At 31.9% G+C, this 27,813-nt stretch overlaps 2 protein-coding genes across 4 annotated transcripts in view; one reads left to right on the forward strand and one right to left on the reverse strand.

Annotated features, from left to right (window-relative positions):
• Positions 1-8,457: 8,457 nt before the first annotated feature.
• Positions 8,458-27,813, reverse strand: part of LOC135122766 (uncharacterized protein DDB_G0290685-like) — a 252,442-nt gene continuing 233,086 nt past the window's right edge. Inside the window, exons 2-5 of one of the 3 annotated variants that reach the window (XM_064047184.1) lie at positions 10,221-10,414; positions 9,897-9,953; positions 9,682-9,846; positions 8,458-9,618 (exon numbers count right to left, since the gene is read on the reverse strand). In XM_064047184.1, the coding sequence (XP_063903254.1) occupies positions 8,864-9,463 (600 nt within the window). In that variant the 5' untranslated portion in view covers positions 9,464-9,618; positions 9,682-9,846; positions 9,897-9,953; positions 10,221-10,414 and the 3' untranslated portion in view covers positions 8,458-8,863. Of the gene's footprint in view, positions 9,619-9,681; positions 9,847-9,896; positions 10,028-10,220; positions 10,415-27,813 lie in introns of those variants that run through there. The other 2 variants (XM_064047185.1, XM_064047183.1) reach the window with 2 other exon arrangements.
• LOC135145529 (general odorant-binding protein 19d-like) lies at positions 23,653-27,121 on the forward strand. Its single transcript, XM_064077649.1, has 2 exons — positions 23,653-23,702; positions 26,679-27,121. The coding sequence occupies exons 1-2, from the start codon at positions 23,681-23,683 to the stop codon at positions 27,119-27,121; spliced, it is 465 nt and encodes a 154-aa protein (XP_063933719.1). The 5' UTR covers positions 23,653-23,680.

Raw genomic sequence — 27,813 nt, forward strand, 5'->3', positions numbered from 1 at the left:
TGTATCGTCCTAATCGCGTTTTAATGAACTGGTGTATTATGCTTAATTATTTTTGTGTTTAATTGTGGCAAACGGAAACTGCAATTGAAATCTTTATATATGGATACCGGTCGGTATTTACTTAAATTGTTCTGACGCGTCCTGTTAAAAAAATCGTTGCTTAGCAGATGTTTCCGAATGTAGCGAAGAACAAAATAGGCCACTAAAAATTATTGCTAATTTAATTTCAAATACGGTTCTTAAAGAGGAAGTTACAATTATACATCATTTACGAATTATGGAAAGTCTGAATATGTTTTTGCATTATGTAAGAATTCTAATCGTGTTTTGTGATGGCTTGAATTACTTGTGTGTTTTGTAACGACTACTGTATTTAGTAGACGCTATTACATTAACGACTTTCAACGATAACATTAAATTATAATAATATTTGGATGGAATTAGGTTTAAAAGTACAGGTTTGTCAGATGTCAAATTAGAAATGAAAATGTTGCTTTTCACCTCTAGGGACGAAAGAAAATTTAACAACGTAAATAATATTTTGATATTTTTACATTCACTTTTATAATAAATGTTTGTAATTTTTTTCAACAAAGCAGATTATTTTCGACGTTTGTCATTTATCTAAAAATCCTCCAGCTTTCAGTGAAAATAATATTTAAAAAATGATTTCGTCTGTTCGGGCGGTTTCATTAAATTGAATTTATTTACTACATTTTTTTTTGACACACTGTGTATTATTTATGATAAAAAATACATTGAAAATTCCCTTTTGTTTTGCGCTTTTGCTGGAGCTGTAAGCTTGTTGACGTTCCTCGATAAATATTTAACCATTATTAATTTAACTCTGACAATAAATGTGTGATTGTCTGCGTTAGATCTATTAATTTAGCCATCATAGTTGCCAATTAATACAGATGCCGTTGTAAATCTTCAGCATATTCGCACGATCTTTTAACCCAAAAGATACAAGATCAACATGACATCATCCCATAATTGCAAACAATAGTGATTCATATGAAGCAGTTTAGAAAAATTGGCGCTGCTAATTTAATGACCTCCATGAAAATTGTTTGAATTTATCAGAACGAGTAATCCCAAGAAGAAGGGACATTTTATTTTTCAGCTGTCGCCGTGTCCCGCATTGCATTTTTTAACTTTTTCATCATGGTGGTAGATTCGATACCTTCATGTCGTCTTGGTTCCCATATATCCCAATAATTTTATTAAAGCTAAATTGAGTAAACCCGTATATTGTTTTAATTAATTACTTTTGTGGTTGACTCTTCAATTTATTTCTTGGTTGTGTTGAGTGTTGTTAAAAACCGTTTCAGTCGGTTCGTGTTTTGGTTGCTTTGGTGTGCAGTGGGGCACCGAAGTGAAAAAGCACCTCATCCTTTTCCAGCTATATTTATCTTTACTCTCTATTTGGGTTTCTTTACATGCTGAATTCAAATTAAGCAGTGTTTTAAAGTTTTTATTTTCTTAACTGGAAATCTACATAAAATCGTTTGATGTCAGCCAGATGGCTTACGGTAGGCAGCTCGGTGGAGATACACACTACGTCGGAGGAACGAAAAGTCTGCCCCAAGCAATACGCATTTACATCGGTAAAGGGGTTGTAATGGATAGGGCGGAGTAGAGATATTCCATCTAAGTTTTGTCTTTGTGCTTTAAAAATATTTATATTGTGCTTAACTCTGGTGAGCTTGTTTAACAATTGCAAAACGAATTGAGGGGCGTTAAAAAGGTTTTAACCCTTAAAGGATCAACAAACTGCAGATTACCGATAGGTAGACCACATGGTTGTTTTTCCGCCCCCATTGTGTTCATATGCCAACTTGGAACACGTGATAAATGACTGTCTTAATTTTTATGTATGTATTATGTGAAGCAAAAAATTGGTTTCAGAATATTGTGTAGCGTACAAGAGACTATGTAGCGTCGATTAAAAGTATGAAACTAGTTAAAATTTTATTTTTTTTATCGCAACTCTGTATCTATACACTGCGTGTACTAGATTTTGTTTTAGAAGTATTATAAGTAGCTCTCCTATTAGTTGAGATGTTGAGATATAGAAAACTAAATTTAAGGACATGTTTAGGGTATTTGCAAAAACAGAATTGCCTAGATGCGACTTCACTCTCTGTTAATGGTAAATGCAGTCATACTTATTTTTTGTGCATATGAATTTACGTTAAGTTAATTAAAGTTAAGTTATATGTGCAGGACCGTATTTTGGGGGGCTATATCAACTGGTTAACTGGCTGAGAATAAACGAAAGAATAATTTTGTTTCCTCAAAATAGAAGAGGCGACTAAAATTATTAATTAAGCTACAATGGAGCAAATGGAATATTGTTATATATAGGCGCGCGCAACGTTACTGTACTCTCAAACTTTTGAGAAAATGAGATGAATTGTTCAATAAAAAAATTGGAAACACCGCCAGGAATCGAACCCACGACTGACCTTTCATCTTGCCAAGTCCATAAGTTCAGATTTGCAGCTACGTATTATGTGACCAAAGAAGAAGTTAATTTAAGCAATAGAAATTACAATAGTAATTAACAAAATAATCACAAATTTTTTTTGGTTACCATTTTACCATTTAAACGATATTCCCAACTTACATATGAAATCTGAGACAACAATCGGTCACTAAATTCAATAATTATGTACCTATCTAATAAAACGACGAAAACGGGAAACCTATTTTTTGGACCCTATTACAAATAACAATACTTCTTTAGCTTACGCTTGGGAAGAAAAAAGTAACGGATATAACCGATAGCTTGTAAACGTTTTGACTTTCTCGCGTTTTAAAGTTTCAATACCTCTCTGTCCTATACTTTATTTCATAAAGGAGCGGGCAAAATTATGCAGCTCATAATACACATTTCTATATTAACTCGTACACTCATTTAAAAAGTAGATTAAAAATGACTATAGTGACTTATCTCTGATCTGCTCAGTCTCAAAATAATTTATAAAATATATGGAATTGTCAAAAATAAGGGCATCTTATTGAAACAAAAAAAAAACATATTTCAACGAATCCGTTTTAAATAAATGTTATTTACTTTTGTCTCTAATTAAGTCACTGCATTAACATTATATGATTTCTAAAATACTTATATATTCCAGTAATCTGCAATCCAATTTTCGACGAGCTAAAGATCCCAGATACTAATATTGGATAATTTTTATTATATTCTGTGTAACATAGTGGACAAATGAAATATGCCGTCAATAACACTAAGTTTTCTTGTTATGGTTTTCAGAAGACATTAAATGGAACATTAATCTGTTTGCTTAAATGGATTTCAAAAAATAAGGAAAATACAAGTTAAAGATATATGATATAATGATAGCAAATCTGATTTCAAAAGTTTTGGAATTTTCTACTGTTAAAACGTGGTGATTCGAGACTCCCTGACTCTATAACCAGATTTTTTTTGACCACTCGGTGATGATTACCGACAAACAAAAAAATTTTTTCGACGCGTTTCGCCAACCATGTTGACAACTCAGTTCCGTGTTGCATCCTAAACTTTTTGGTTGGGAACTTGCCCCAGTTGTAGCAAAACTTCTGATAAACTTGGCGATTCGTACATCGGTTTTTCCAGATATCTGAGAAGTCACTAAAATTGCAACAGTTTAAAAAAAAATAATAATTTTGATATATCCAACTAACGTTTAGTTGTCAACTTACATGATTTTGCAAGGATTTGTAAAAAAAATACCTATTTAAAAATCGCCGACAATTTATTCCTTAGTACCTCGGATTTATACGACTAATTACAGAGCGATTATGTACAAGGTAATTTCGGTGCAACTTGACTGGGTTTTCTCGACACTCGTTGGACTCGACTCGCCGCGTCTTGCGGTAACCCACTCCAGGCCATCGTCACCGATGATGACTCACCCATCATCGCCGCGAATACTAGAATGCTCTTGACGGCCCATAGGCGTTGTACTGGGGCAGCATATGGGTTTATTTCCTAACAATACCAACGGCTATAACGTTCTCCTTAATAAATTAGACTCACTTGGAATGTCGTCATTGTTTCTACAACTGATGAAATCATGCACCAACAACAGGCTTAATTATGTGTTTTATGATGGTTTTAAATCGTTCGATTTTGAAGCATCTTCTGAGATTCCATAAGGATCAAATCTAGCTCCTCCCTTGTTTAATAATATATTTATAACGTTGGTAGAATCTTTGTGTTGTAAATCTCTTAGCATATACTGATGACTTAAAGATTTTTAATGTTATAAATAAATTACAAGATGTTTTACTACTTTTGCATGATTATTGGTAGTATTATAGTTTTAAATATCAATAAATGCTACTTCGTTTCATTTAGTAAGAAAGAAGTACCTACCTTCACATTATTTTACATTATGTTACTTTAACATTTATTTTGTAATTGGTAGAGAGCGGGTTTTAGGCCGTCAAAAACTTAAAAATACTCCATAAAATAGATCACTTAAAAGTAGAAAAATAAAGGCTGCAACAAAGATAAAATAAGCTTCATGACACCTAGAGTACAAATAAATGGGTCCTCCGTTTCCGTCTCTCTGTCGTCGCTGTCTGTCGTTTGTGTCGAATTTTATTAGATAGATAGTTAATCTCCGAAACTACCGACACAATGTCGTGAAAATGTGTGTGTGTGTGTTAGGATATCGTGTAAATGCTAAAGGCTAACCAAACTTTGTCTAATTATCCTCACCAACAATGTAATGAAGTCACCTTGAAAAACTGCGTAAATGGTAAATCTAGTTTATGAATCCGTCTTAATTTTTTACTCTAAACATCCAGATTTTTTTGACAATTTATCTATTTATCCCCCTTCTCCTCCCAAAATTAATGACAATCTCAAAATTTTACCGAATTAAATTAATCTGATCTAAATGTGTAAAATATTAGAGTCTATATTAAATTTATGGTTTATCAATGCATTTATATTTTTTAGAATTGCTTACACAGGTGAGTAAAACATAATGAATCAGGCAACTTATTTTCTCACTAACAACTATCAGTGTAACGACAGAAGTAATGTTTTATTGGAAATGGTTATACTATGGTCGCCGGAATTTTTATTCTACCATTAAATAAAATTATGCTTCCTAGCGTAAGCATTTCGGCGAATCGCTATTTTCCTGTTTTCTCAACGTTTTATGGCCCCTAGAGTACGAAAAAATAAATCTCTCTTTTCCGTATATTCGTCATCTGTTGTCTGTGTACATTTTTATTGGACAGGTAATCTCTGAAACTACCAGACTGATTACTGATTTTTTTATGTGTGTCAGGAACGTCGTGTATGTGGTAAAACGCTGACCAAAATTTATCTGATTAACTCCACTAACAAACCTTAAAATTGTTCATGGTAAATATCACTTAAATTAAAAAAAAATAATATACTCCTATACTCGTGGATTATGAAGTCGCCTTGAATTTTTCCCCTAGACATCCAGATTTGGTGCAACCTTTCATTCTAATTTACGCTTAAAGTTGTATGAAAATTATTAAAACGACAACGATGTTGTTATTTGTATTAGACTATATAATATACTACCAAAATAACTGCTGTTTTATTTAAAAATCATAGAGTTGGCGCTGGTTTTTTGATAGAAGAAAACGTAACGAAAAACGTATTGACTACTACTACTACTACTACTATTGACAATCGACAGAGTTGCTGAACCGCGTTAATTTTATTATACGAAAAAATGAGATTAGGTTCTATAATTTCGCGTTGTCAGCTGTCATCGATTAAATAATATAAGGTTTAGTATCGCAGACATGCATAGTTTATAATGTTTAAAAAATCAGCGCCAACTTGATGATTTTTTTTAATGGAACCCAATGCATGGTCGAAAGTTATTTCCACAGAATTTCCCTCGCTTCTGAAGTACAGTAAAATTTTTTAACCTCTATGAAGTAAAAACAATATAGAGGTACTAGTCACAGTGTAACAGAAAAAAAGAAGGTTTCACCTTCTTAAAAAAGACAATTGGGAGTCCCGAGAAGATTTAATATTCTTAAAAAAATACACTTGGGGCTCCCGAGAAGGTTTCACCTTCATTAAATAAAGACATTTGGGACCTCCGAAAAGGTTTCAGATTCTTAAAAAAAGGACATTTGGGGCTCCCGAGAAGGTTTCACATTCTTAAAAAAATCAGAAAGTGGCAATTCGGCTGATGGACTCGATTACTATACTTCCTTACCTTACGCTCGGGAAGTAAAAAGACACTTGGCGCCCCCGAGAAGGTTTTACATTTTTAAAAAAGACAATTGGGATCCCCGAGAAGGGTTCACATTCTAAAAAAAACATTTGGCTACCCTGAGAAAGTTTTGCATTTCTAAACAAGATAATTGGGACCCCTGAGAAGGTTAAAAAAAAAGACATTTGGCACCCCAGAGAACGTTTTACATAAAAAAAAAATAGTTGGGACACCTGCGAAGGTTTTTTAAATAAAGGGGGGCGTATTCTTACCTGTTCAAGAAAAAATGTTATTATAAACATTTACACAATGCGAGAGAAAAAGAGAGAAAAAAAAAAAGGAAAATCAAACCAAGGGCCAGCCAAGTTTGAAACCGAACGCGGGACGTCCGGTCCTCATTCTTGACTTGTAATCACTAGATCACCACCGGGATACTTTACGTTAATGGTAAACTGTTAATATACCGTGTATTATGTTTTTGCAAAAATTTGGACGATTATGGGAAAACTCAAAACGGATTCGTTCACCACACTTATAAGACTATTGTTGCACATATAACAATTAAATCAAATAAAAATAGAATTCTTTGAAATGATGTCATCAAATGGTTAGCGGGGATGATTAACAAAATTTTGGTTAGTATTTAACCATCTACATGATATTTCTAATATACACACAAAATTTGACAACAATGCTACCTAAACAGGTAGCAGTTTAGGAAATTACGTGTCTAATATAAATGGATACAGACACCAAACAGACAGACAGACAGACGGAAACGGGAAACTATTTTTTTCGTTTTCGTTTATTAAAACTGACATTTTTATATACCTAAAAAGAAATTATGGAATTATGGGAAAATAGTCAACACTTGTAATTGTTTTAAGAAAAATTATATCAGAAGAACAACACCTTTTGATATAACATTTCTGTAATACTTAATTTTATCTGTATAGAAAAACATTGCGAATCATGTATGTTGTTTTTCCTACTGTGTGGACGATTCTCCTCCAGTTTCACCAATATTTTCCTCCGTAACATCGTTAGTATAAATTTAAAAATGAATTTAGAATATTAGGCTTTTAGAATGAGATTAACGTTGGTAGAGGCGAGAAGAAAACATCGACCTAACTCTTTAGTAGAATCAAACATTTAACTTTTGAGAAATTGAACTTTTGCTGAAACATGGAACAACGAATGCTTGCTTAATTTATTAAGCTTTAGAACTTTAGTTCCATTGTGATGATTTGCTATACCTAAGTAAAAATCTGCACCCGATTACATGTTTTATGTGTAGGACTCGGGCAACAAAAATCTTGTTTATGTAGTTCTTTTTACATAGTCTAAATATTTCAACACTTTGGTAATCTGATATCAAGCATTCATTAGTTTCACGACTTATTAATGTTTGAATAAATAAATCTTTTAGATTGAATGTGAAAAAACTATTCGTGACATCATAGTGGAATTCGGTAGTCATCAGCCTCAGATGTAAAATGATCTAGGACAGGAACACATGTTGATGTACGGCGTTTTTTAAACAACACCTACTTACAGCTAATGTTTATCTCCACCAACTTTTTTACCAACTTCCTCTTGTTTTTTAATTAACGAAATTAATATTAATCTGCAAAAAGATTCAGTTACTTCCGTTTACGTACTTAGTAGGAAAAAAAATTAGTTAAAACTTGGAAAATATTTACATATTTATAAACCGAAAAGCACGAACAAATTTGTTCACAATTCATTAAAGTATATTTCCCATTCTTGCAGCTAAAACTTTTTTAGTGTAACCTCATTTGCGAGACGTCGCCGACCGGCGATATCCAGCTAGACGAAACGGCCAATAGAAGCAATTTTTGCGGCCAGGCTTTAAATCTTCTTCTTCAAGCTCGTTTAACTATTACATTTAGAACGTAACATTAAGTTTCCCTAACTTTATTTACGTTTCCAACGAGAGGCCAAAAGAGAATAGCTCTTAATTTGAACATGCACACTCACTCACCCTTTGACCAAAGAAGAGGATGTCGGTGATGTTCAGTCGCCTCGAATGAAACATGACCAAGCTTTTAATTAAGAACTCACTTAATTGTAACATATTTGCCTTGAAATCACATGAGCAACCCGCTTTCGGAAGTTTTTTGAGGACGATTATAGTTTTTAACGGAGCGTTAAAGATGGTGGTTTAGGGGAACATGGGGAATGTTGGAAGCAAGGGGAGCGATAAAGAGGCGAGAAATATAATATATTGTATCCTTATATACAAAACAACTTTTTGTAACAGGTAATATTTTAACAACAGTTACTTGTAACAGATAAGCATCATGACAGCGAAAGGTCAAATGTCATCATTATTCTGGCAGATGACGCCCATATTAACCAGATTAAGTGGAAAATCTGCAAAATTTTTAAATGTCATGAAAATAAAAATATATTTTAAGGTCCTACTTAATAAAATTTTTGCATATAAATATATTTTTATAATTTTTGGCGTTTAAAAAAAAATCAGTTACTAACAATAATGCATACTGATAAGAACTCGAACATAAACATTTACACACTAAAGACAATTTCCCTTTATTTACATGCTGCGCATTACCCGCTGCTATTTATATTTTTGTAAGTATTCTTCATTCTTCTTCATCATCGTAATCAGATTGTTGAGAATTGTTATTTTCCACACCACCATTACCATCTTCGTAATCGTTATCATCACTTTCTCCATTCAACTCAGTTTCGTTAACGTTTTCTGGAGATGTTTCGTTATTTTCTTCATTTTCTTCTCTAGTGTCTTCGTTACCATTGCTGTTACTTGTGGTGGTTTGATTATTTTCATTTTCTTCAGTCACGGCTGGAGTAGAACTTTCTTCAGTTAGTGTAGCGGTTTCAACAATGGCATCTTGTTCTCCATTTTTTTCAGTAGTTGTAGTCACATCTTCATTATCATTACCTTCAGTTGTAATAATCTCATAACTTTCACTTTCTTCAGTTAGTGTAGCGGTTTCAACAATGGCATCTTGTTCTTCATTTTTTTCAGTAGTTGTAGTCCCATCTTCATTATCATTACCTTCAGTTGTAATAATCTCATTACTTTCACTTTCTTCAACAGTTGTAGTAACACTATCATCAGTGTTTTCTTCGACGGGAGGTGCTAAAGTGTAGCCGTTATTATTTGTCCCAGCTGTAAAAATAAAAGGGGTAACGTTAACATAATCAAAGCTGTTAGACATTTTCTTGCAGATTTTATGCCAAAAACAACTATCTTCGCAACATAAATAACTTTCTGGACACTGTTCATTAGTATAGCATAAAAACTGTTGTGTTTCCTCATAATTTAAAGGCACTGCACAAGGTAGATCATCAACAGGACAATATGCTGCTGTGGCTACAAAAATAAATTATATTAGTGGTTTTTAATTTTATTTCTTCCAATTAATAACTTAAACACCTTCACTTTTTTTGCATATTTTGTGCTGGAAACAACTGTCTCTACAACATTTGTAATCATTAGGGCAAACGTTGTCGTCACTACAATCAAATTGTTTTGTTTGGAAATAAGGCAATGGTTTTGTGCAAGACAATATTTCTGAAGGACAATTTGCTTCTACGGTGGCTGCAAAAAAGTGTCGAATTAAAATTCAAGCTAAATAAATTTAATGTTACCACGTTTTTCTTTAGACAGATATTTTTTCTTATTTGCGTGTATATAAAAAGCATTCACTGAAGCAGTTATAAACAAAATATAAAATATTATCGAATACATTATTATAGATGCTTAGCTATTTTCACTACTAATGTTGCAGTTCAGTGCAGCGAGTGTCATCGGTTCGCACAAATAGGAAATGTTTGCGTTTACTTTCTTTTTTGAAATGTAGATAACCTAAATAGGTTAAGGTCTTTACGAAATAACTTTTCTTCAAAACAATAACAAACAACACAGGAAAAATGCTTTATTTAATTAGTTGGAGTTCTTATCTCTTGACCTACCTGAAGCTCAGTCATATGGTGGACACAGTTTGAGACGTTGTTCAGCAACACTGCAGCAAATGTCAGTAGAGAAACGCCCTAGGCCACAGTGAATGGAAACTAACAGCCTAAGTTTAATTTTTCAATTAAAAGTGTGTTAAAATTATATTTTTTGTCCCTAGTGACTCATAAGCTCTGGATAAATAAAACTTGACCTAAAATTGAAAATTACATAGTTATATAAGTATAATGGAAATAATACAACGAAGTGTACTATTAGCGATAATAATGTGACTTTGTCTAAGTTAATTAAAATTGATATTTATGGTACTTCATGTTTATAATAAAACGCAGATAAATATATTGTTGTTATTTAAATTAATATCAGTAACGACTGTTTTCTGTTTCACACATTCACATTATTATGTTATATGGATTATCTAAAAAATAGTGAAAATTCGATTGGAAGATCTATTTTATTTCAACTAATTTATTGTCTTTGATATTCTTTTATTACTGTTATATAATAAATTTTGTTTTAATCTGATACATGGTCAGTGACTGGAAGAATGTAAAATAGCACCCCTTGCCACACTTCTCCTAATTTAGTTCAAACTAGCAGTAAAGAAAATTATGAGCAAGAGATTGTCCTATATTAGCCCTCTCTCCTCTATTCGCTCGATTTGGCCGGGTTTATTTGGCTGGCTTAAATCACCGAAAAAAATTCCATCTCGAGCAAGAGCCACGCTTGCGGAAACTGTATAATATATGTAAATTTAAAATAGGAAGATAAAAAGAAAGAAGAGGCAATCCCATTCTCCAGGGATGTAGTTCAGAATAGAAAACAGAAACGTTATCAAAACAATCAAGACGGAATCAAAGAGCGCGATTGGCCGAACAAGCATTTCCGGTTATTGAATCCCGAACAATCATTGGTAAATCACTTGCGATTCCCTTTCGTCTGAGCTTCACGAATTACACATCGCTCCAAAAACTAAAACAAAACTTTATCGTCTTTCCAAGTTAATGTAGCGACACGGGGATTTTTCCCTGACGACGCCCCTGATAACGAGTAAATAAAATTATCGGATTAATCCCGGGCTAATGCCCTGGACAATTTACTAAACTCGTCACATTTCGTAATTAAAATCAGGAAAAAATCCATTCAGAAATTACAGTATATCTTCATGGCAATCTGTAGATTACGGACAGTCATTATGATTAAACCAATTTAAGCTTCATCAAATTAAGAACTAAACATCAGCGTATCGTCAACGGGAAATGTACCGTCTCTTTCTTTTACATAGGAAGAGAAATGAGGGGATGTTGACGTGCCGTTTCTAATGAACAAATTGAGAATATCTCTTATTGCTTATGTCACTGCATCTGTTAATTTCGGGCGGCCCTAGATGGAATGTTCTCTTTATGACATTTAGCGTTTTCTTTTACGAAAACGGACTCATTTCGCAGGTTTTTTTTCGAAAAATGTGTATGATGAAGGAAATTCAAGTTGTATAAAGTTAATCGTAATCTAGACGGGAATAATTGTTGATAACTCAAGCTGTACACGACCTCCCTATTTTCTTTCCTGTTTTAAAAACGACTTTATTTTTTGATGTTTTTTTTTTGTCTTCTAGATTATTCTCTTTCATCTGTTGTTCTTTTTGGCTTCTCGGTTCAAGAATTTTAGTATCACAATTCATTTGTGCTTTCTTAAAATGTTTACTTATTAATTACTCTGTTATTTTAATTATTTCTTGGCTTAAAAATGTTAGAAAACTGCCAGAACATTACTTAAATTTTCCCGCCGAAGTTATCAAGATCTGGGTTTCATATTTAGAACTAATTTCCGTATAAACTGAAGCATTTCATGTCAAATGAAACAATGTTTCAAGACTTTCTTCGATTATTGTATGAGCATACCGACATAGGCAGTAAAAAAATGTCCAAAAAATTGTCAGAACAATCAGTAAACAAGACAATGTTCTTTGAAAATATTTTCCTTGCAAATTTTTGTGAAAAATAAATTTTGTAAGGTGACCGTTGTGCTGTTGCACCATAGAATACAACATCGCTGTTCCAAAAATTTTAGAGGTTATGTGTTCTAGAAACGTAAATTACTAATAAGTATTCAAGAAGGACATCACAAATAATTTGTAGGGATGATAGCAAGAAGTTTTTTTAATTTTTAATTTATTTTATAGCAAAAGCAATAAAAAAAAGCTTTTGTAGTATATTAACGTGTATAGAGAGTATTTAAATGAAATATTTTTGTTTTTCAGGTTAGGATTTTCATCTGTGGAGCAGTGGGGAAAGATATATGTTAAGAATGTTCTGTAGAACTCAAGAAGAAAGAAATTAGTTTAAGGTTGTTCCTGACACAATAATGGTAAGGCTGCTACATAAAAACGATTATACTCCTTTATTATGAATTATTTTTTACATTTACTTAATAATTTCAAAGCTAATATAGCACGATTTTTACTTATTGTAATATCGGGCGACTAGCTACTTTCATATTTTTTCCACGTTTCATGACACCTAAAATAGAAAAAAGTACTATATCGTTTCCGTGTCTGTGTGTCTGTTCGTCCGTTGTCTGTGTCAATTTTTGTTAGACAGATACTAATGTGCTCTTAACTTTTAAGCAAACAACATTTGGGGCATACTCTAAGTTTTCAAATTTGAATAAAATCTAAGGTTATAATTTGTAAATTTTTAAGCTTATTTGTTTGAATTAAATGGGATTCAGTTTTCCTTCCAAACGAAAAATGAAAAATTTGATGAGGTTGCTTGATATTGATAACATACATATTTAGGCCAGGATTTTTCACAAAAAGGCTTATTTTTTTTAATTAATATAAAATGGTGATGGTGGAGAGGCACACACGTACTAAAACAGGATATATAGTACTCGTATTTATAGTCAACTTCTTGCATTCCCATAACTAAAAAAAAATTATGATTATTATTTCTTGAAACAAAAGTTCTACAATAATACGCTAAGAACTACAACACAAATTGCCAAAAAACCTTAAAATCACTAGATAGTTTCCAAACAATTTGACGCAGACCTGTGTTAATGAATTAAATCTGTATTGGCAAATAAGCCTAGGACGTAGTATTGGAAATTAGCTGTTATGGAGGCATTAATAAATGTTTTAAATTTTCGTTATTTTGCTGCGTATGGTATTAAAACGGGTTATCAAAATTAATTGTTTTGTTATGCGTGACAAAATTGGTTCAGAGCTATTTGGACAGAATTTCCCCCGCAACCGAAATCAAACATTCATCCAAATACAGTGTGTATTGCATACAAATTTATTGTGATAAAATTCAAGGCCGATTCATAAACTGCAAGTACAGGAGTATGTTTTTCTTTTAATTTAAATTGTGTTTACTGTGTTGAGGGGACATCATCACACTGTTGGTAGGGATAACTAGACAAAGTTTGGTTAGTGTTTTACCATCTAACATACATAGAAAATTTGATAACTCTTGGACAGACAGACGGAAGGATGGGAACGGAGATCTATTTTTTCGCACTCTAAGGGTCATGAAATGTGGAGAACACATGAAAGTAGCCATTCGTAGGATGGACCCTATTACAGTCCTTACTTAGCTTATGCTCTGTAAGTAATAAATCTTCATAACAAGCTCGGATACCTACTAGAATCAACTCGTTATCAATTAACATTGCAGGCTTATTGTTGTAAATTTCAGCCAAATATTGTTACAAAATAAACCCATACGTCGCCCCGGTACATCGCCTAGGGGTTTTCTAGTATATAGTACAGTGATGAGCGAGTGTTGCCATAGGCACTCCAGAACAACCTCAATCGCGAAATATATAGGAAGGAGCAGTGGCTGTTTAAATAGGGATCACCGCTGGAAACGGCTAGTCGAGTTCTGTCAATGAGAGAATTCGAGTCTAGTCAAATCCGTTCTAGTCGAGTCGGAATTATTCTGTACAGTTATAGTTGTGTAAATTAGTGTTATTGAGAAATAAAAATAAATAATAAATTGATTCGATTTTTAACACCCGGAAACGTAACAATATTTTCTCCACAACCATTAGTGAATTTAATAATTCCAAAATCATTTTTAAAGTAAAAATTATTACTATTTTTGCAGAAGAAAATATTAACCAATTCTTAAAAAATGCTCCGGATTAGATATATTTAGCCACAAAGGTAATAAAAATTATAATTTAAATAACAATTTTAATAAAATGTTTTTTTTAGGTCGTTCTTGTCATTGGTATTTTGGGTGCTTGTCGCAAGAATGAGCTTTACAGCATTAAAATTCCCGACATTAAAAATTTGGCATCGGCACTACTAATTGCAGTTCCTAATACAAAAAATAGAAAACCAAGAGAGTTTACAATCACGGGAGATTTTTATAATATTGTAAAGAAATACTGGGCTTTGAGACCTTTGTGATGTTCCTTCTGATAAGTTTTTTATTAATTTCAAAAAATAATAAATGTACACGAATAGTAATTGGAATTAACAAACTGGGGAATATGTCTAAACAAATTGCCACATTTCTGAATATAGAAAATCCACAAGAATATACAGGTCACTGTTTCCACCGTACCTCAGCGACTACGTTGGTAAATTCAGGTGCGGATATTACAACATTAAAAAGGCATGCAGGCTGGAAATCTTCTCAACTAACAGAAGGCTACATTGAAAATTCTTTGCAAAATGGACTAAATGTAGCAAATCAATTAGTTTCTTCAATTACTGGATCTAATTCGTCAGTAGATTTTCCCTCAACTTCCAATTCTTCCTGCTTTGCTACTGTTGAGTTTGTTAAGTCTACAAACCAATCTGTTTTGAAAAATATTACGGACAATATTTCTAATGTACCAATTTTTAATTTTACTACTTGCTCAAACACTATAAATATCAATATTAATTCAGTGTAATATAATTGTTTTAATAAATAATTTCTTTTGTTCAGAATTAATAGTTTCTTATTCATACTTTCTGGTCTGTTATTCGGTTAGAATAAAAATTTTCATTCCAACCTTGTTACAGAATATACCATTAAAAGACGGAACAACTGTCATCGAAAAAGACGTTTTAAATTAAAATTGTGAATGAGTTCAGCTGAATTTACTCTTCTGTCTCCTACAAAATGGGGCAAGTAAACCTGTAAAATAAAAAAAAAACAGATACAAATGGCGTAGTCTGCGTTTGGTCTACAACTTGGGCCATTGGTGTGGCCCTTTTTTGCAAATTTCCAATATATGACCCTAGTCGATTTCCACTTTCCGGCCGTAAACGGTGGAAGTATTGTAATCGAGTTTATCGAGCGACTGGTTGCTTACGTATTTTCTCGATGGGTTATGACCTCTAGAGTATGAAAAAATGAGTCTTCTGTTTCCATCTGTCTGTCTGTCTGTCTGTTCATCGTCCGTGACGATTTTTTTGTTAGAACCTACTGGACCGATTGTTCTCAAATTCTATATATGTATATTATAAAAATTATGTATAGCTCGTAAAACGCTAGCCAAACTTTATCTAATCATCCCCACCATTGACATCACCTCAAAATTGTACATAATTTAATGTGTTTTAATTGTATAAAATAACAAAAGCCCTACAAGCGTGGTTTATGAATCCGTGTTGAGTTTTTACCCGGAATGTCTGCAACACCGAATGCTTTGAAATCTTCCAGATGTTTTAAAATTATCATAAGCATAGTAAATTTTTAATCAAAATATATTTGCTTATTCCCCCTAAAAATTGATAACGTCACCTCATAATTTTATCGAACAAATCCTATCTAAAATGTACAGAATATGATGAGTCTTTCCTTGTGATTTACCATTGCATGCATATATTTTTTAGATTTGCTTATACAAGTGTCCCCAAAAAATTAATGAATGAATCAATTTATTTTATTGATTAAATCAGCAACGGTTCACTCCATTTTCCCGAAAATTTGGGAATACAATAGTGTCCTTATTGTATTATACTACACCAACCCAAGTTGATATACGCGTAAGTGCAAAAATAGTGATGGCAAATGACATACTCTCTAAAAAATAGAGGTATTTCATTTGAGGCAAGCTGACTAAAAAATTATATATAAAATGAAATCTTCCATTTTAAAAAATGGCAGAACTGAATTTTTAATTTTTACAGACTAGGTACTATTATTTCTCAATTCCACTCTACAGAAGAAATAATAATTTTCCGCGCCCACCCACCCCGTCTCCATTTCAGTAATTATTTCATCTGCTTTGAATGAAAGGTGGAACGTATACTAAACAGGAATAAAATTTGTCGTTAGAATGAGAAGAGGGGGTGGGTGGGGTCACTACTTGCTATGATAGGACTGATTTTGGCAAACCTTTTATTGGCAAATTATATACATATACTCTCTAAAAACAGGGTGTTCCATTTTAAAAAATGGCAGAACTGAATTTTTAATTTTTACAGACTACGTACTATTATTGCTCAATTCCTCTCTACAGAAGAAAAATAATTTACCCCGCCCACCCACCCCGTCTTCATTTCAGTAATTATTTCATCTGCTCTGATGGAACGTATACTAAACAGGAATAAAATTTGTCGTTAGAATGAGAAGAGGATGGGTGGGCGGGGTCACTACTTGCTAAGATAGGACTGATTTTAGGCAGACCTTTTATTGGCAGATGATATACTCTCTAAAAAATAGAGGTGTTCCATTTGAGGCAAGCTGACTAAAAAATTATATACATATATATGCTAGTCCAAAAGGTATAAGGTTATATGACCATTATAAAAGTAATTGACCGCAAATAAGTACCCCCTTTGTGTGGTTCGCACTAAGCTTACCCGGTTGGCAATAAATCGTCTTCTCAACATTTCTTGCTCATATTTAACAGGGCCGGCTTTCAAAGCGAGTGGTGATTTCGGAACCCTCAGCGGCTGCAGGTAGTAAAGAAATAATGGAGTGGTGGATTTACATATTTAGTGAAAGCCGTCCCTGAACGAAACCACAACAGCCGGTCGAGCTCCATTGGACACGTTATTTACGACCCTAAAACCTTTTCTATTGTAAACAACTTAACTTCGACACAATGGGATAATTTTATGATGGCCATATAACCTTATAGCTTTTGGTCCACTATACTTATGTTTATTTCAAATTATAGGGATTCTCATAAAAATGAATACAATTCGGAAAATCAAATAAGTATAGCGAGAGAAATTCTGTCCAAACGATTTTCGACTAATGGAAGTCTTTTAAAGTGGGCACCTCTCCCTTAATCAATTAAATAAGTTCAGGTTTTTAGATAAGCTTGCGTCTAAAAATTGTGTTTTTGTTATGATAAACCTTGCCGGTTAAAATGAAAATAAGGAGACAAGTAAAGGAGTAAGCTAATCTGTATATTGTAAATGAAATTTTGAGACGACGTCGTCAAGTCTTTGGAAGGAAAGAACAAATAAATTCTAATTGCAAGTTTATCGTGTTCAAGAAAGCGGTTTTAGAACTTCTAAAGATAAATCGTATAATTTTATTGTACGATTTTGAATTATTTTACAAAACAATTCATAGCAACTGGTCTAGTAGTCCTAGAGATTATCTTATTAATAAATTTCCCAAGCGGCGACAGATAGACGGCAGAAGATAGATGACACACAAACGGAAACGAGAGACCTATTTTTTCATGTTCTAGGAGCTATAAAAACTGAAATTAGTCATCCGTCAAATGAACCCTATTATAATACTTCCTCAGCGTAAGTTAAACGAGCAGATTCAGCACCGGTTTAGTGCTACAACTACTGGAATATCCTTATTTATAAATTCACAGATTAATCCTACTAGTTCTGTTTTAAACAAAAATATTACCAATACTTCAGAATTAATTTTCATTTAATTATTGCTTATTAAACAACAAACACAAAATTGGAGAGTTGTAGTTGCAATTAATTTTTAACAATTACATTTCAGTAAACACCCAGTTTGTGTACCAATCCGCTACTTTACTTATCTTTGTAGTCCTTTAACCGGACTCGACGAGGAGATAACCCTCGAATTGTTATCCCCTCCGGGGTAAATACACATAATAGGGGAGGCAGATAGAGACAAATGAAACAAGTGAATGCTGGCTTCACGCGACATTAACCTGTTGTTAGAACCCAGCAGCACTCGAAACTGTCCGCGATTAATTCCTGTATACGTTCTGTCTTTACTTATTTTCCAGAAGCTAAATCTTCTCGAATAAAGTTTTTGTACTTTCATCAGGAACAATGCTACTTATTACACAAAGTCTTTCCACGGAAAACCACAACGTGGAGGAAATAAATAATAGTTTAAAAAACTAAAAAAACACGCTTTTATTGCTAATCGAACTAAAAACTAGAAAATAATTTTTAATGACAGAGTTTAATATTACAGTAGTAGAAGATCAAACAATCAATCATAATAAATCACCTCAAATTAAAATTATAATAAAATTTAAGTTATTAACAGAATAATTCAATTCAGAGTAAAAAGCGTGGGGTGCTTGATATTTTAAATATTACAATCATTCTATTGGCAACTATCTATGAGAGGATAGTTATGAACCGCAGTAAAATGCACCCCACGCTTTTTACTCTGAATTGAATTATTCTGTTAATAACTTAAATTTCATTATAATTTTAATTTGAGGTGATTTATTATGATTGATTGTTTGATCTTCTACTACTGTAATATTAAACTCTGTCATTAAAAATTATTTTCTAGTTTTTAGTTCGATTAGCAATAAAAGCGTGTTTTTTTAGTTTTTTAAACTATTATTTATTTTTCATTTTTTAGTCTGCGACAAATTCATAAATTGGGGAATTAATTACTTATTTAGATTTTTCTAGAAAGAACCACTCAGTGGTCTCCGTATGATCGATCAACGGGAATTAGTTCGAAATCAATCGCCCTCACGGACCAACGGGACACAATTCATCATTGTGGTTAGTTTTACCCCCCAAATAGTTAATTTTCCTCCATGTTTGTATTTCTGAATCAAAATTTGTTATCTTTATTTAAGTTGGTGAGAATTCATGATTAGATATGTTTTAATTATAATTAATTCCTTCTTTACCGACTGTAAAACCAAAGCTATGCAGAAATTGTCCTTGAAACAGAAATAATCGGTATAGATCGGTATAATCGACACGGAGAGAGATAACCGTGGTATATACTGACACAATTAAGATGCGATCAGCCATTTTTGCACACGTTTAGTTAATTAAAAGTCCGTTCTTGTTTTTTTCATTTAATATCCGTTATTTGTATTTTAATCAAGACTATAATTATTACAACGAAGAGTAAACCAGATACTACAGGCATGCGCAGATCGCGCGCTAGCTTTATCTCTTTTACTCCACTACACAGGATCCATAAAAGAATTTATAAATCCTGGCGGTCCTAATAAGGATAATGGGAAACTGTTATCAAATTATTGCATTGTCATCGATCCTTGAGACGTGTGCAAAGTTTCAAGATGATCAGACTTTTAGAAACCGATGAAAATTAAGCTCAAAGATTCCGTTACATACAACCCAAGCTAATAAAAGCGTGATAAAAATGACACGCAGCTAGCCGCCGTGAAAAATTTACTAAGAATTAAAATTAGTCGATAAATATGAAAGGCATCAAACACCAAACAGACTTGTCTTTGTTCCGGCTGAGTACATAAAGAGAGGGTGAGAGATGGAAGATCACATGATCAATTAAAGCTTTGTTCAGCGGTTCATAATAATAGAGAGCTTAATTCCACTGAAATAACACTTCGCGCTGACGTTAATTTCAGTTTTCTTGTATTTGTTCGAGATTATTAATCGCTTTTAAATTGATTTATTGCTTTGATACATACAGTTCTGTAATTAATTGACCTTTTTGGTGCGTTTATTTGGAAACGGTTAAGTTTTATGGCCACGATATCACAAAATAAATAAAGGACACATTGTTACAATCAATATGGCTTCACAAAACCAAGATTAACTTTTATTATGGGGTTTTATATAATTAAATCTATACAAAATTCCTGTCACTTGTATCGGGAGAAAGATGTGATGTATTGTGCATTCTTAAAGGTATGAAACATATCCATTTTGTTAATATTGTAAAAGTATGGAAAAACATTTAAATTTAAAGTCGTACTGAGCAGAAATCTTAGGATTACAATCTTTGTTAACGCACGATTTTATTTAACTACCACTAATTAAATTTATCTTATCGTTGGTATAAATTTCATTCATCCTAAGATTAATCAGGCGATCATATTTATTTCTGGTTCAATTACATAAAGAAGTATGAATTTAGCTCAATAAAAAGAAAATCACTATTTAATGCCGATTAATAATAACACACAAACATTTTTCGAACAATTTTAGTAGATCTTACCACAAAATTTTATTTTCTTTTTTAATTTCTAGTCAAAAAATATTCTGATACTTTCTCTGAGCAGTGGCCTTTTGAATTAATGCTTCCATAAGTATGAAGAATCACAGAGTGTTTTTTCTCAGTCTTGGAAATCGTAAAATATATGAGACAGATTAAATTAGATAAAAGTTGTGCTATCAGATATTGATGAGTAATATAAAAAAAAAAAATGTGATAAGCTTTAGAGTTTTAGAAAAACCTAAATTATTCGTTTTTAAAACTTCAAAATTTTTGTTGCTATAAGTATACCTACATACCTATATTATTATTTTCAAGCAAATTGTACAACAGTGATTAGAAGATTACAGATTTTATAGATTATACATTGGAATTATATGCTCTACTTTTTCTAATTATTATAGTAAAAATCTTATTATATTACGCAGCTGTTAAGTTTTACAAATATTACAATTTTGAAAATGTCATTAATACAAACGATTTTTAAACTTGTGTACATATGTCAAGTAATATATATTTCCAGTGTATGGTAAAAGAATAAAAATAGAGAATTTAAAAGTATAAAAAAAGATATTATTTTACGTCAATCAGATAAGATAAAAATCTTACAAAATTTATAGCCCAGTAGGACTTCATAATTGACAAAAGGATTATTTATTGTTTCTCTTGTTTAACCATGCAGCAATAAACAGTAGTGGACACAAAAGAAGTTTTAAAATCTAATATATGGCTTTAATTTTTCAAAATTATTTTGTGAATCGTAGTGTCATATTATGTAATTACTCAAAACTTCAATTGCTTTAGGTTGTTAAAAATGAGACAATTTGTTGTGATATCTTCCAAATTGTACAAATTGTTTTAATTTTCTTAATAGACTATTCATTCGTGTAAAACAACGCAAGTATTTTGACGTACTTCATGCCTATTATCCGATTCTTAAGATCACAATGGTGAATAAATAGAAAATCGTTCAGCACTATTTTTTCTCAGGTTTAACGTCAATAGAAAACTATTAACGATGTGTAGAAAAGGCGAGAAATTTTATTGTAGGCTTTACTATTTATTTAAAGTCGGCTATTAAGAATTGAAGATTTTTTAAGTAAAACTCCATAACTTGTACCACTTTATAAGATCTTAGCATAGATAACATTGAAAATAATTCCTTAAAGAAACCTTAATCGCCAAAAATTTCTATATTGCGTCATGAACAATAAATCTTTCAAAAATTTATTTATGTCTCAAGCTTAATCAGTACAGTAGGTACGTCTGTTAGAACCTTATCTTTAAAAAAGATTTACTTGGAAAATTGAAAATATAAATTAATAAATACATACATCTCATTTTAGAACTTATAATTTTAATTTATTCAAAAACACTGTCAAAAAGTTTCTGCTCACAAAAAGGTACTATTCTTATCATGAATTTTTGAATGATGTGATTGTAATTAAATAATGTGTCACTTTATAAGTATATCTATAACATCTGTAAGAAATGACATGTGTAAGCATTTATTGATTTTATGTAAAAGCACAAATATATTATTATGAGAATATCCACTGGAAGCAACTGTAGAAGCGAAAATTTTGTAATTTTAAGATAATATAATATATAAGGATATGTAATAAATGTTTGCGTTTCAGCATTTGAATAATGATTTTAAAGTACTCTTAAAATTTCAGAAATTTCACGATAATCAGGCCAGTAGTTTCGTAGATCTATTCAATATGACTGCCAGAAAACAGACAAACGAAAACGAAAGCCTCGCATTTTCGTTTTCTACAAAGTGTAAAACATAGAGAGAACATGGAAGGCACTCTTACTTAGCTTTGGGAAATAAAAATGTTAATGACTGAAAAATTAGCAAAAAGAAAAATTGGACGGAAGAATAATAATAATATTCGTTCTGTTTTCTTCATTTCTGTTTTTCTAGTAATTCTGTTTATTTTCATTCTTTTTTGCTTCGTTTATTTATTTAGATCTTCCCTTTCTTTTTTTAATAGAATAATTAATTTATCATTCCTAGTACCTTGCTCTAAAGATTTATATTAATTTAAATCTGCAATGTTTATTGTCAGCTCGCTGTTTTTGCTGACAAATCGTGTCCCTCCTTAGACATAAATCAGATTTTTTCCGCTCTCGAAATTTTCGCTTGATTGAAGTCCATGCATCATGACGGCGTTAATTTGAAAGTCTTTAATATAGGAGGGTGCATTTCAAAGCCTCTGGTGTATTGCATGAAATACGACTCTCTCGTAATTACACCTCTACATGATTTAATCTTTACTAAATTAATTAGACGAATCTCATAATTGAGTTGTGGCTATTTATGAGCGTAGAGTTTTTACGCTTTCTGCGAAAAATACCCAGCTTAAATAAGGGTGAAATAATAAGGGTTCGTAAGTAGTATAATCATACTTTTGTAATTAATGAGACGTTTCCGGCATGAAAGACGTTAGAGTACACAAAATCCATCATTGATTACGACGCTATTAAACAAAACAGAATTATTGTCACAAAATAAACGAAAGGGGTAAACATACAATGCATTGCATTTTATTTCCACCCTTAATCCGACCTCGCATAATATCAAGACCCTTATCGTTTCCCGTATCATGTGAACTATAGACACGCAATGTGTTTATACTAACTCTTTATGCAATTCATTTAGAAAATGCATTCTAATTCGACTAATGTCCCCCAACTCGAGAGTAATTAGAGAGCAATTAGCAGTTTATCAAGTTTTGTGTCGAATTGAGTGATTTTTTCGATTTTTACGGAAGGCACGTTGTGGATAATCAAGTCAGTTCTCGTTTGTGATGACATTTTAGGTACAAAACAGGTAACAGTGCATGAAACTAGTCAACAATAGCATAATTAGTTTTATTGTACTATTTTTATTTTTTTTAGAAAATGTATGATGTAAGTTTAAATTTAATAGACAGTGCATTGTTGGTAGGAATGAAAAATGGGATTATTTTTTTTCCGGAAGGTATAATTGATGATGAACGAGATTACACCATGATATAAAAACTGACATAGTTTTATAAATAATTCATTGTTGTCACGTTATATGATATTAGTACTTACGCAGTAACAAAATGAATTTATCCGTAGCTATTGGTAAGTGAAAAATTGTACTCCTATCTCATAATTAGACACAGATAGCTGATATTTTTGGAAAATTTTGGTAGTAATTATTATTATTTATTATAAATTAGTTAGTAACATAACATAAAGTAATTTTGGAATTTATTTAAGTGGAATTTAAGTACTTTAAGTGAGTTTTACAAAAAAAAACCGTAAATGGGAACTCACTGTTATTTTTTATTAACATGTTTGGACCAAAATTTTTTTTTAGATTTAAATAATGTTTATATCATCTACATGCCTTACAATAAACCATAAACAAAAAGACGATGGTTGTTGGGATAGCACAGTGTACAAACTGCATGGACCATCTCATTTCTCAGTTGTATATTTTGCAGTTTTCAATTCATGGTATAAATCTTTTGGGTGTGAGAAATAAGTACCATAATGCTGTTTGACGGTAAAGCACCACGACACTGTCAGCACCAGTCTAGTAAATTGAATTTGAAGAGTGCTAAGTAAAGTTCTCAAATCGATTTCTAGAATAAGAAACTTGTTTAAATTTAAATCATTAACCTTCCTTAGAATTTATTAATTAATATTAATAAATAAGACTCCACTTTTCATAAATAGCGAAAAATCACAGGCAAAATTGTATAGTGTGTACAACAAGATGGCAGTTTGATAAATATTATGATAAAGTTCGGCCAAAGATATAGTGCGTTTACAACTAAGTTTTCATAAGCATTTTCCAGCGGGCCCCTCATAAAATCAATAATTACAAGCAATTATGGCATTAGTGGTCCACATGCCATTTTGGAATTACTTTTATTTGTTATTTATATAATAAAAGAAGGTCTTGGCCAGGCAATCGGATTCACTGCCCTTATTGTGACGAGCCACGGCCGCATTATATTTTTCGTTGAATTTCTTCATATTGATTTTAGTTTTGTACAAGAACAACCACATTGTATCTTTTGTACTTGTATGTAAGTAACTTTTCATATATTAGATTAATAGCATAATAACATTAATAATTAAAATAGTAAATAAGTTAACCACATCTTTCAAATTCATTGAATTTTGACAGCAATCAGTATAGAAAATATTATTTTACACACACGAGACTTAAAAAAATCTACAAAAACGTGTTTTACTAACTGGGTTGACATCCTCTCAAGCAGACAAGAACTACAAATCAGAAAGACGTCTAAATTTTTCTAAAAATATTTTAACGTCGTCAATAATATCGATGATACAAAAAAGTACCTAATACACAAAATAGTTTTTTTTTTCTGTTTTTGAGAACTGTCACAGTTTTTTATAAAATTCGTAACGTCCGATTGCTGTAAATTTTTTTATGTATGTCACGTTTTAGATAGGATTTATTCGGCAAAATTTTGAGATGATGTCATAAATTTCCGGGGAGAGGTAAACAGATATATTTTGAATAAAAATTTACCATGCTTATGATAACTTTTAAACATCTGCAAGGTTTTAAAGCATACTGTTTTGCAGCTTCAAAATTAAATTGCAAAATTTGTTAAACAATTTTGATTTTTTTTTCCAAACATTTGGATGTCTGGAGTAAAAACTCAAAACGGATTCATAAACTACACGTGTAAAGGTATATTATTTTATATAATTTAAAACCAATTTATTACGTACAATTTGGAGGTGACGTTATCATATCGTTGATGGGGATGATCAGACAAAGTTTGGTTAGCGTTTTACGATGTACACGATATTCCTAAAACATATAAAAATCGACACAGACGGCGGACAGCCAGACGGAAACGGAAGACCTATTGTATCGACCTCTAGGGGTCATGATATGTCGAAAAAACATTAAAATAACCAGTCGCTCGATGGATTCAATTACATTTTACTCTTGGGAAGTAAAAAGAACAAAAATTGCAGGATGAAAGTTTTATACTTTACATTAAAATGGGTATAATTGGTTTGTTTGAAGCTTTGATAAGACGCTAATATTGATTTAAGTATTAATAATTGTAGAACCTTGATCAAAATTTATTTATAGATCCTCTAGAGAAAGCTGGTTATTTTCGTTCAAACAATATTACGTAATAGTTCATTAAAAATTACAGGGTATTTCAAAAACATTAATGAATGAACAGTTTATTAATTAAATTAAAAACACTTTACCTAAAATTTTCTGGATTTCTAAAAACATAGTGTAGTGTTATTATTATCAGAGCTACATTTTACATACAAAAATTAAAAACATTTTTCTTTGGTTACCATAGGTATTGTCTCCATAAAAGTTTAATAAGAAAATCAGTTTTACTTATTTCTGTTTGCCTGTCGATGTTTATTTAATGTTGATTGTTGAAGAATTATTAGAGAAGTAATCTCTGAAGTCATATATCTTTACTCGTTCCTTAAAGGTTTAGCGTGACATGTTCCTTTATCTACGGTTTCATAATGTTTATTTTTAACTTCACGTACGTATTTAAAAAATTGATCTGAACCAACAAATTTATGTAATAAAATGTATAGTGGATTTTCGTAGAAATTTCAGATAGGTATTAGTTTGATAGAAAAATTCCTGGTAGCGATCGCGCAAAATTAACCAATGGTTCAGCTTTTTCTCTTGGAAACAAAATTATATACTACATGTAAATGTGAAAATTAATATATGTATCTAAAGTTATTTTAATAATATGTAATAATTATTAAAAAAATTACGTCCTGAAATTATGGGACGAGGGGGGAGGGTTATCGTTCCGATAAAGCTACAAAAAAAGCAATTAAAACAGCCATGGATTTTTTAAAAATATGTCTTTGATCGTTGCATTTTCAACAAGGCAAGTTTAAAATTGTATCAAGGACAAATCTCTAAAAATCTATGGAGAACCATAGAGAACCAAAGAGAACTTTGATCGTGTTTTTATTGCTGTCTCGGTATTTAGACTTAGTACAACTTAGCAGAGTTAGTAGAACTAAGTACAAATCAGATATTGTTTTACTAATAGTCTATTTTTTCAGTATCAAATGTCATCTTGGCATTTTTGGCCTTTTCTACAGTAGCAGCTCAACCCTTAGATAAAAAAGTACTTAGAGAGAAAGGAATACAGCTCTTACAGGGATGCAAAGAAAAAGTAAAGGCTTCAGACACCGACCTGAAACAATTGATGTCTCATTCTATACCCGAATCGCCTGAAGGCTTATGCATGCTTGAATGCGTTTTTGACACATCAAAACTGATGCAAAACGGCAAATACAGCAAAAGTGGTTTTATTCAAGGCCTGCAACCTCTTATAGGCGATGACCAATCCAAGAGAAAAAACGTGGAAAAGCTAGCTTCTGCGTGTGAAAAAGAAATCGGAAATGCGGAGCAGGACAAGTGTCAAATTGCCAAATTACTGGTGCAATGTATTGTAAAAAATAGTGGTTCCTATGGGATAAATATTCCTACACCTGGTGCATAAATTTTGCGTTTGTATGATAATAAGGTTTTCAATAGATGTAAAAGATTATAAAAACTCAGAAATAGAGGCAGAATTGTCGAGTAAAAATCCTTAACGATTTCCTTCTCAAACAAATCCCTCGCACTTCAAATAAGACTTTAACACCTCTTGATTTCCTTTTAATACTCCTCACGCTTTGTAATTTTTCAGCTTCTTTGTGGAGCTCTTAAATTGCTGAAGCTTCGCAATCTTTAAAGTTTTCAAGTCCTTAATTAAAAATGATTTTTACAGGAAGAGACTCGGTTACAAGATTGAATGAAGGCCCTCTGATATTTTCTTAATCACTATATCAAAGAATGAGGGGAGAACATTTAATACAATCATATTTCCATTTAGAAACAAATTCGCGGGAATGTACCTAGTTAAGTGCCACCATAAAATAATTCCCACTTTGCGTGGCGCATTATACGCAAGAATTTTAGCGCGGTTAAAAGTGACGTTTATGACACTTTACGAGGAAAAATACATTTAGTGAGCATTGTGCGATGACGGTTTCGATGCTATTTTGCCTCTGCGGAGACAATAATAGGGATTAAAGACAACAATTAGACATGGAAGTGAGATAGACAAAGGAACTGGTGTCGTTTCCCACAGGATTAGATGCTGATTCACGACGTCACTAATTCGCGCCCCGGGATTATCATACCATTATA

The sequence above is a fragment of the Zophobas morio genome, unplaced genomic scaffold (genome assembly GCF_036711695.1).
Source record: "Zophobas morio isolate AGI-343-1 ecotype UQ-CSIRO unplaced genomic scaffold, CSIRO_AGI_Zmor_V1 ptg000005l, whole genome shotgun sequence".
NCBI classification, from domain to species: Eukaryota; Metazoa; Arthropoda; class Insecta; order Coleoptera; family Tenebrionidae; genus Zophobas; species Zophobas morio.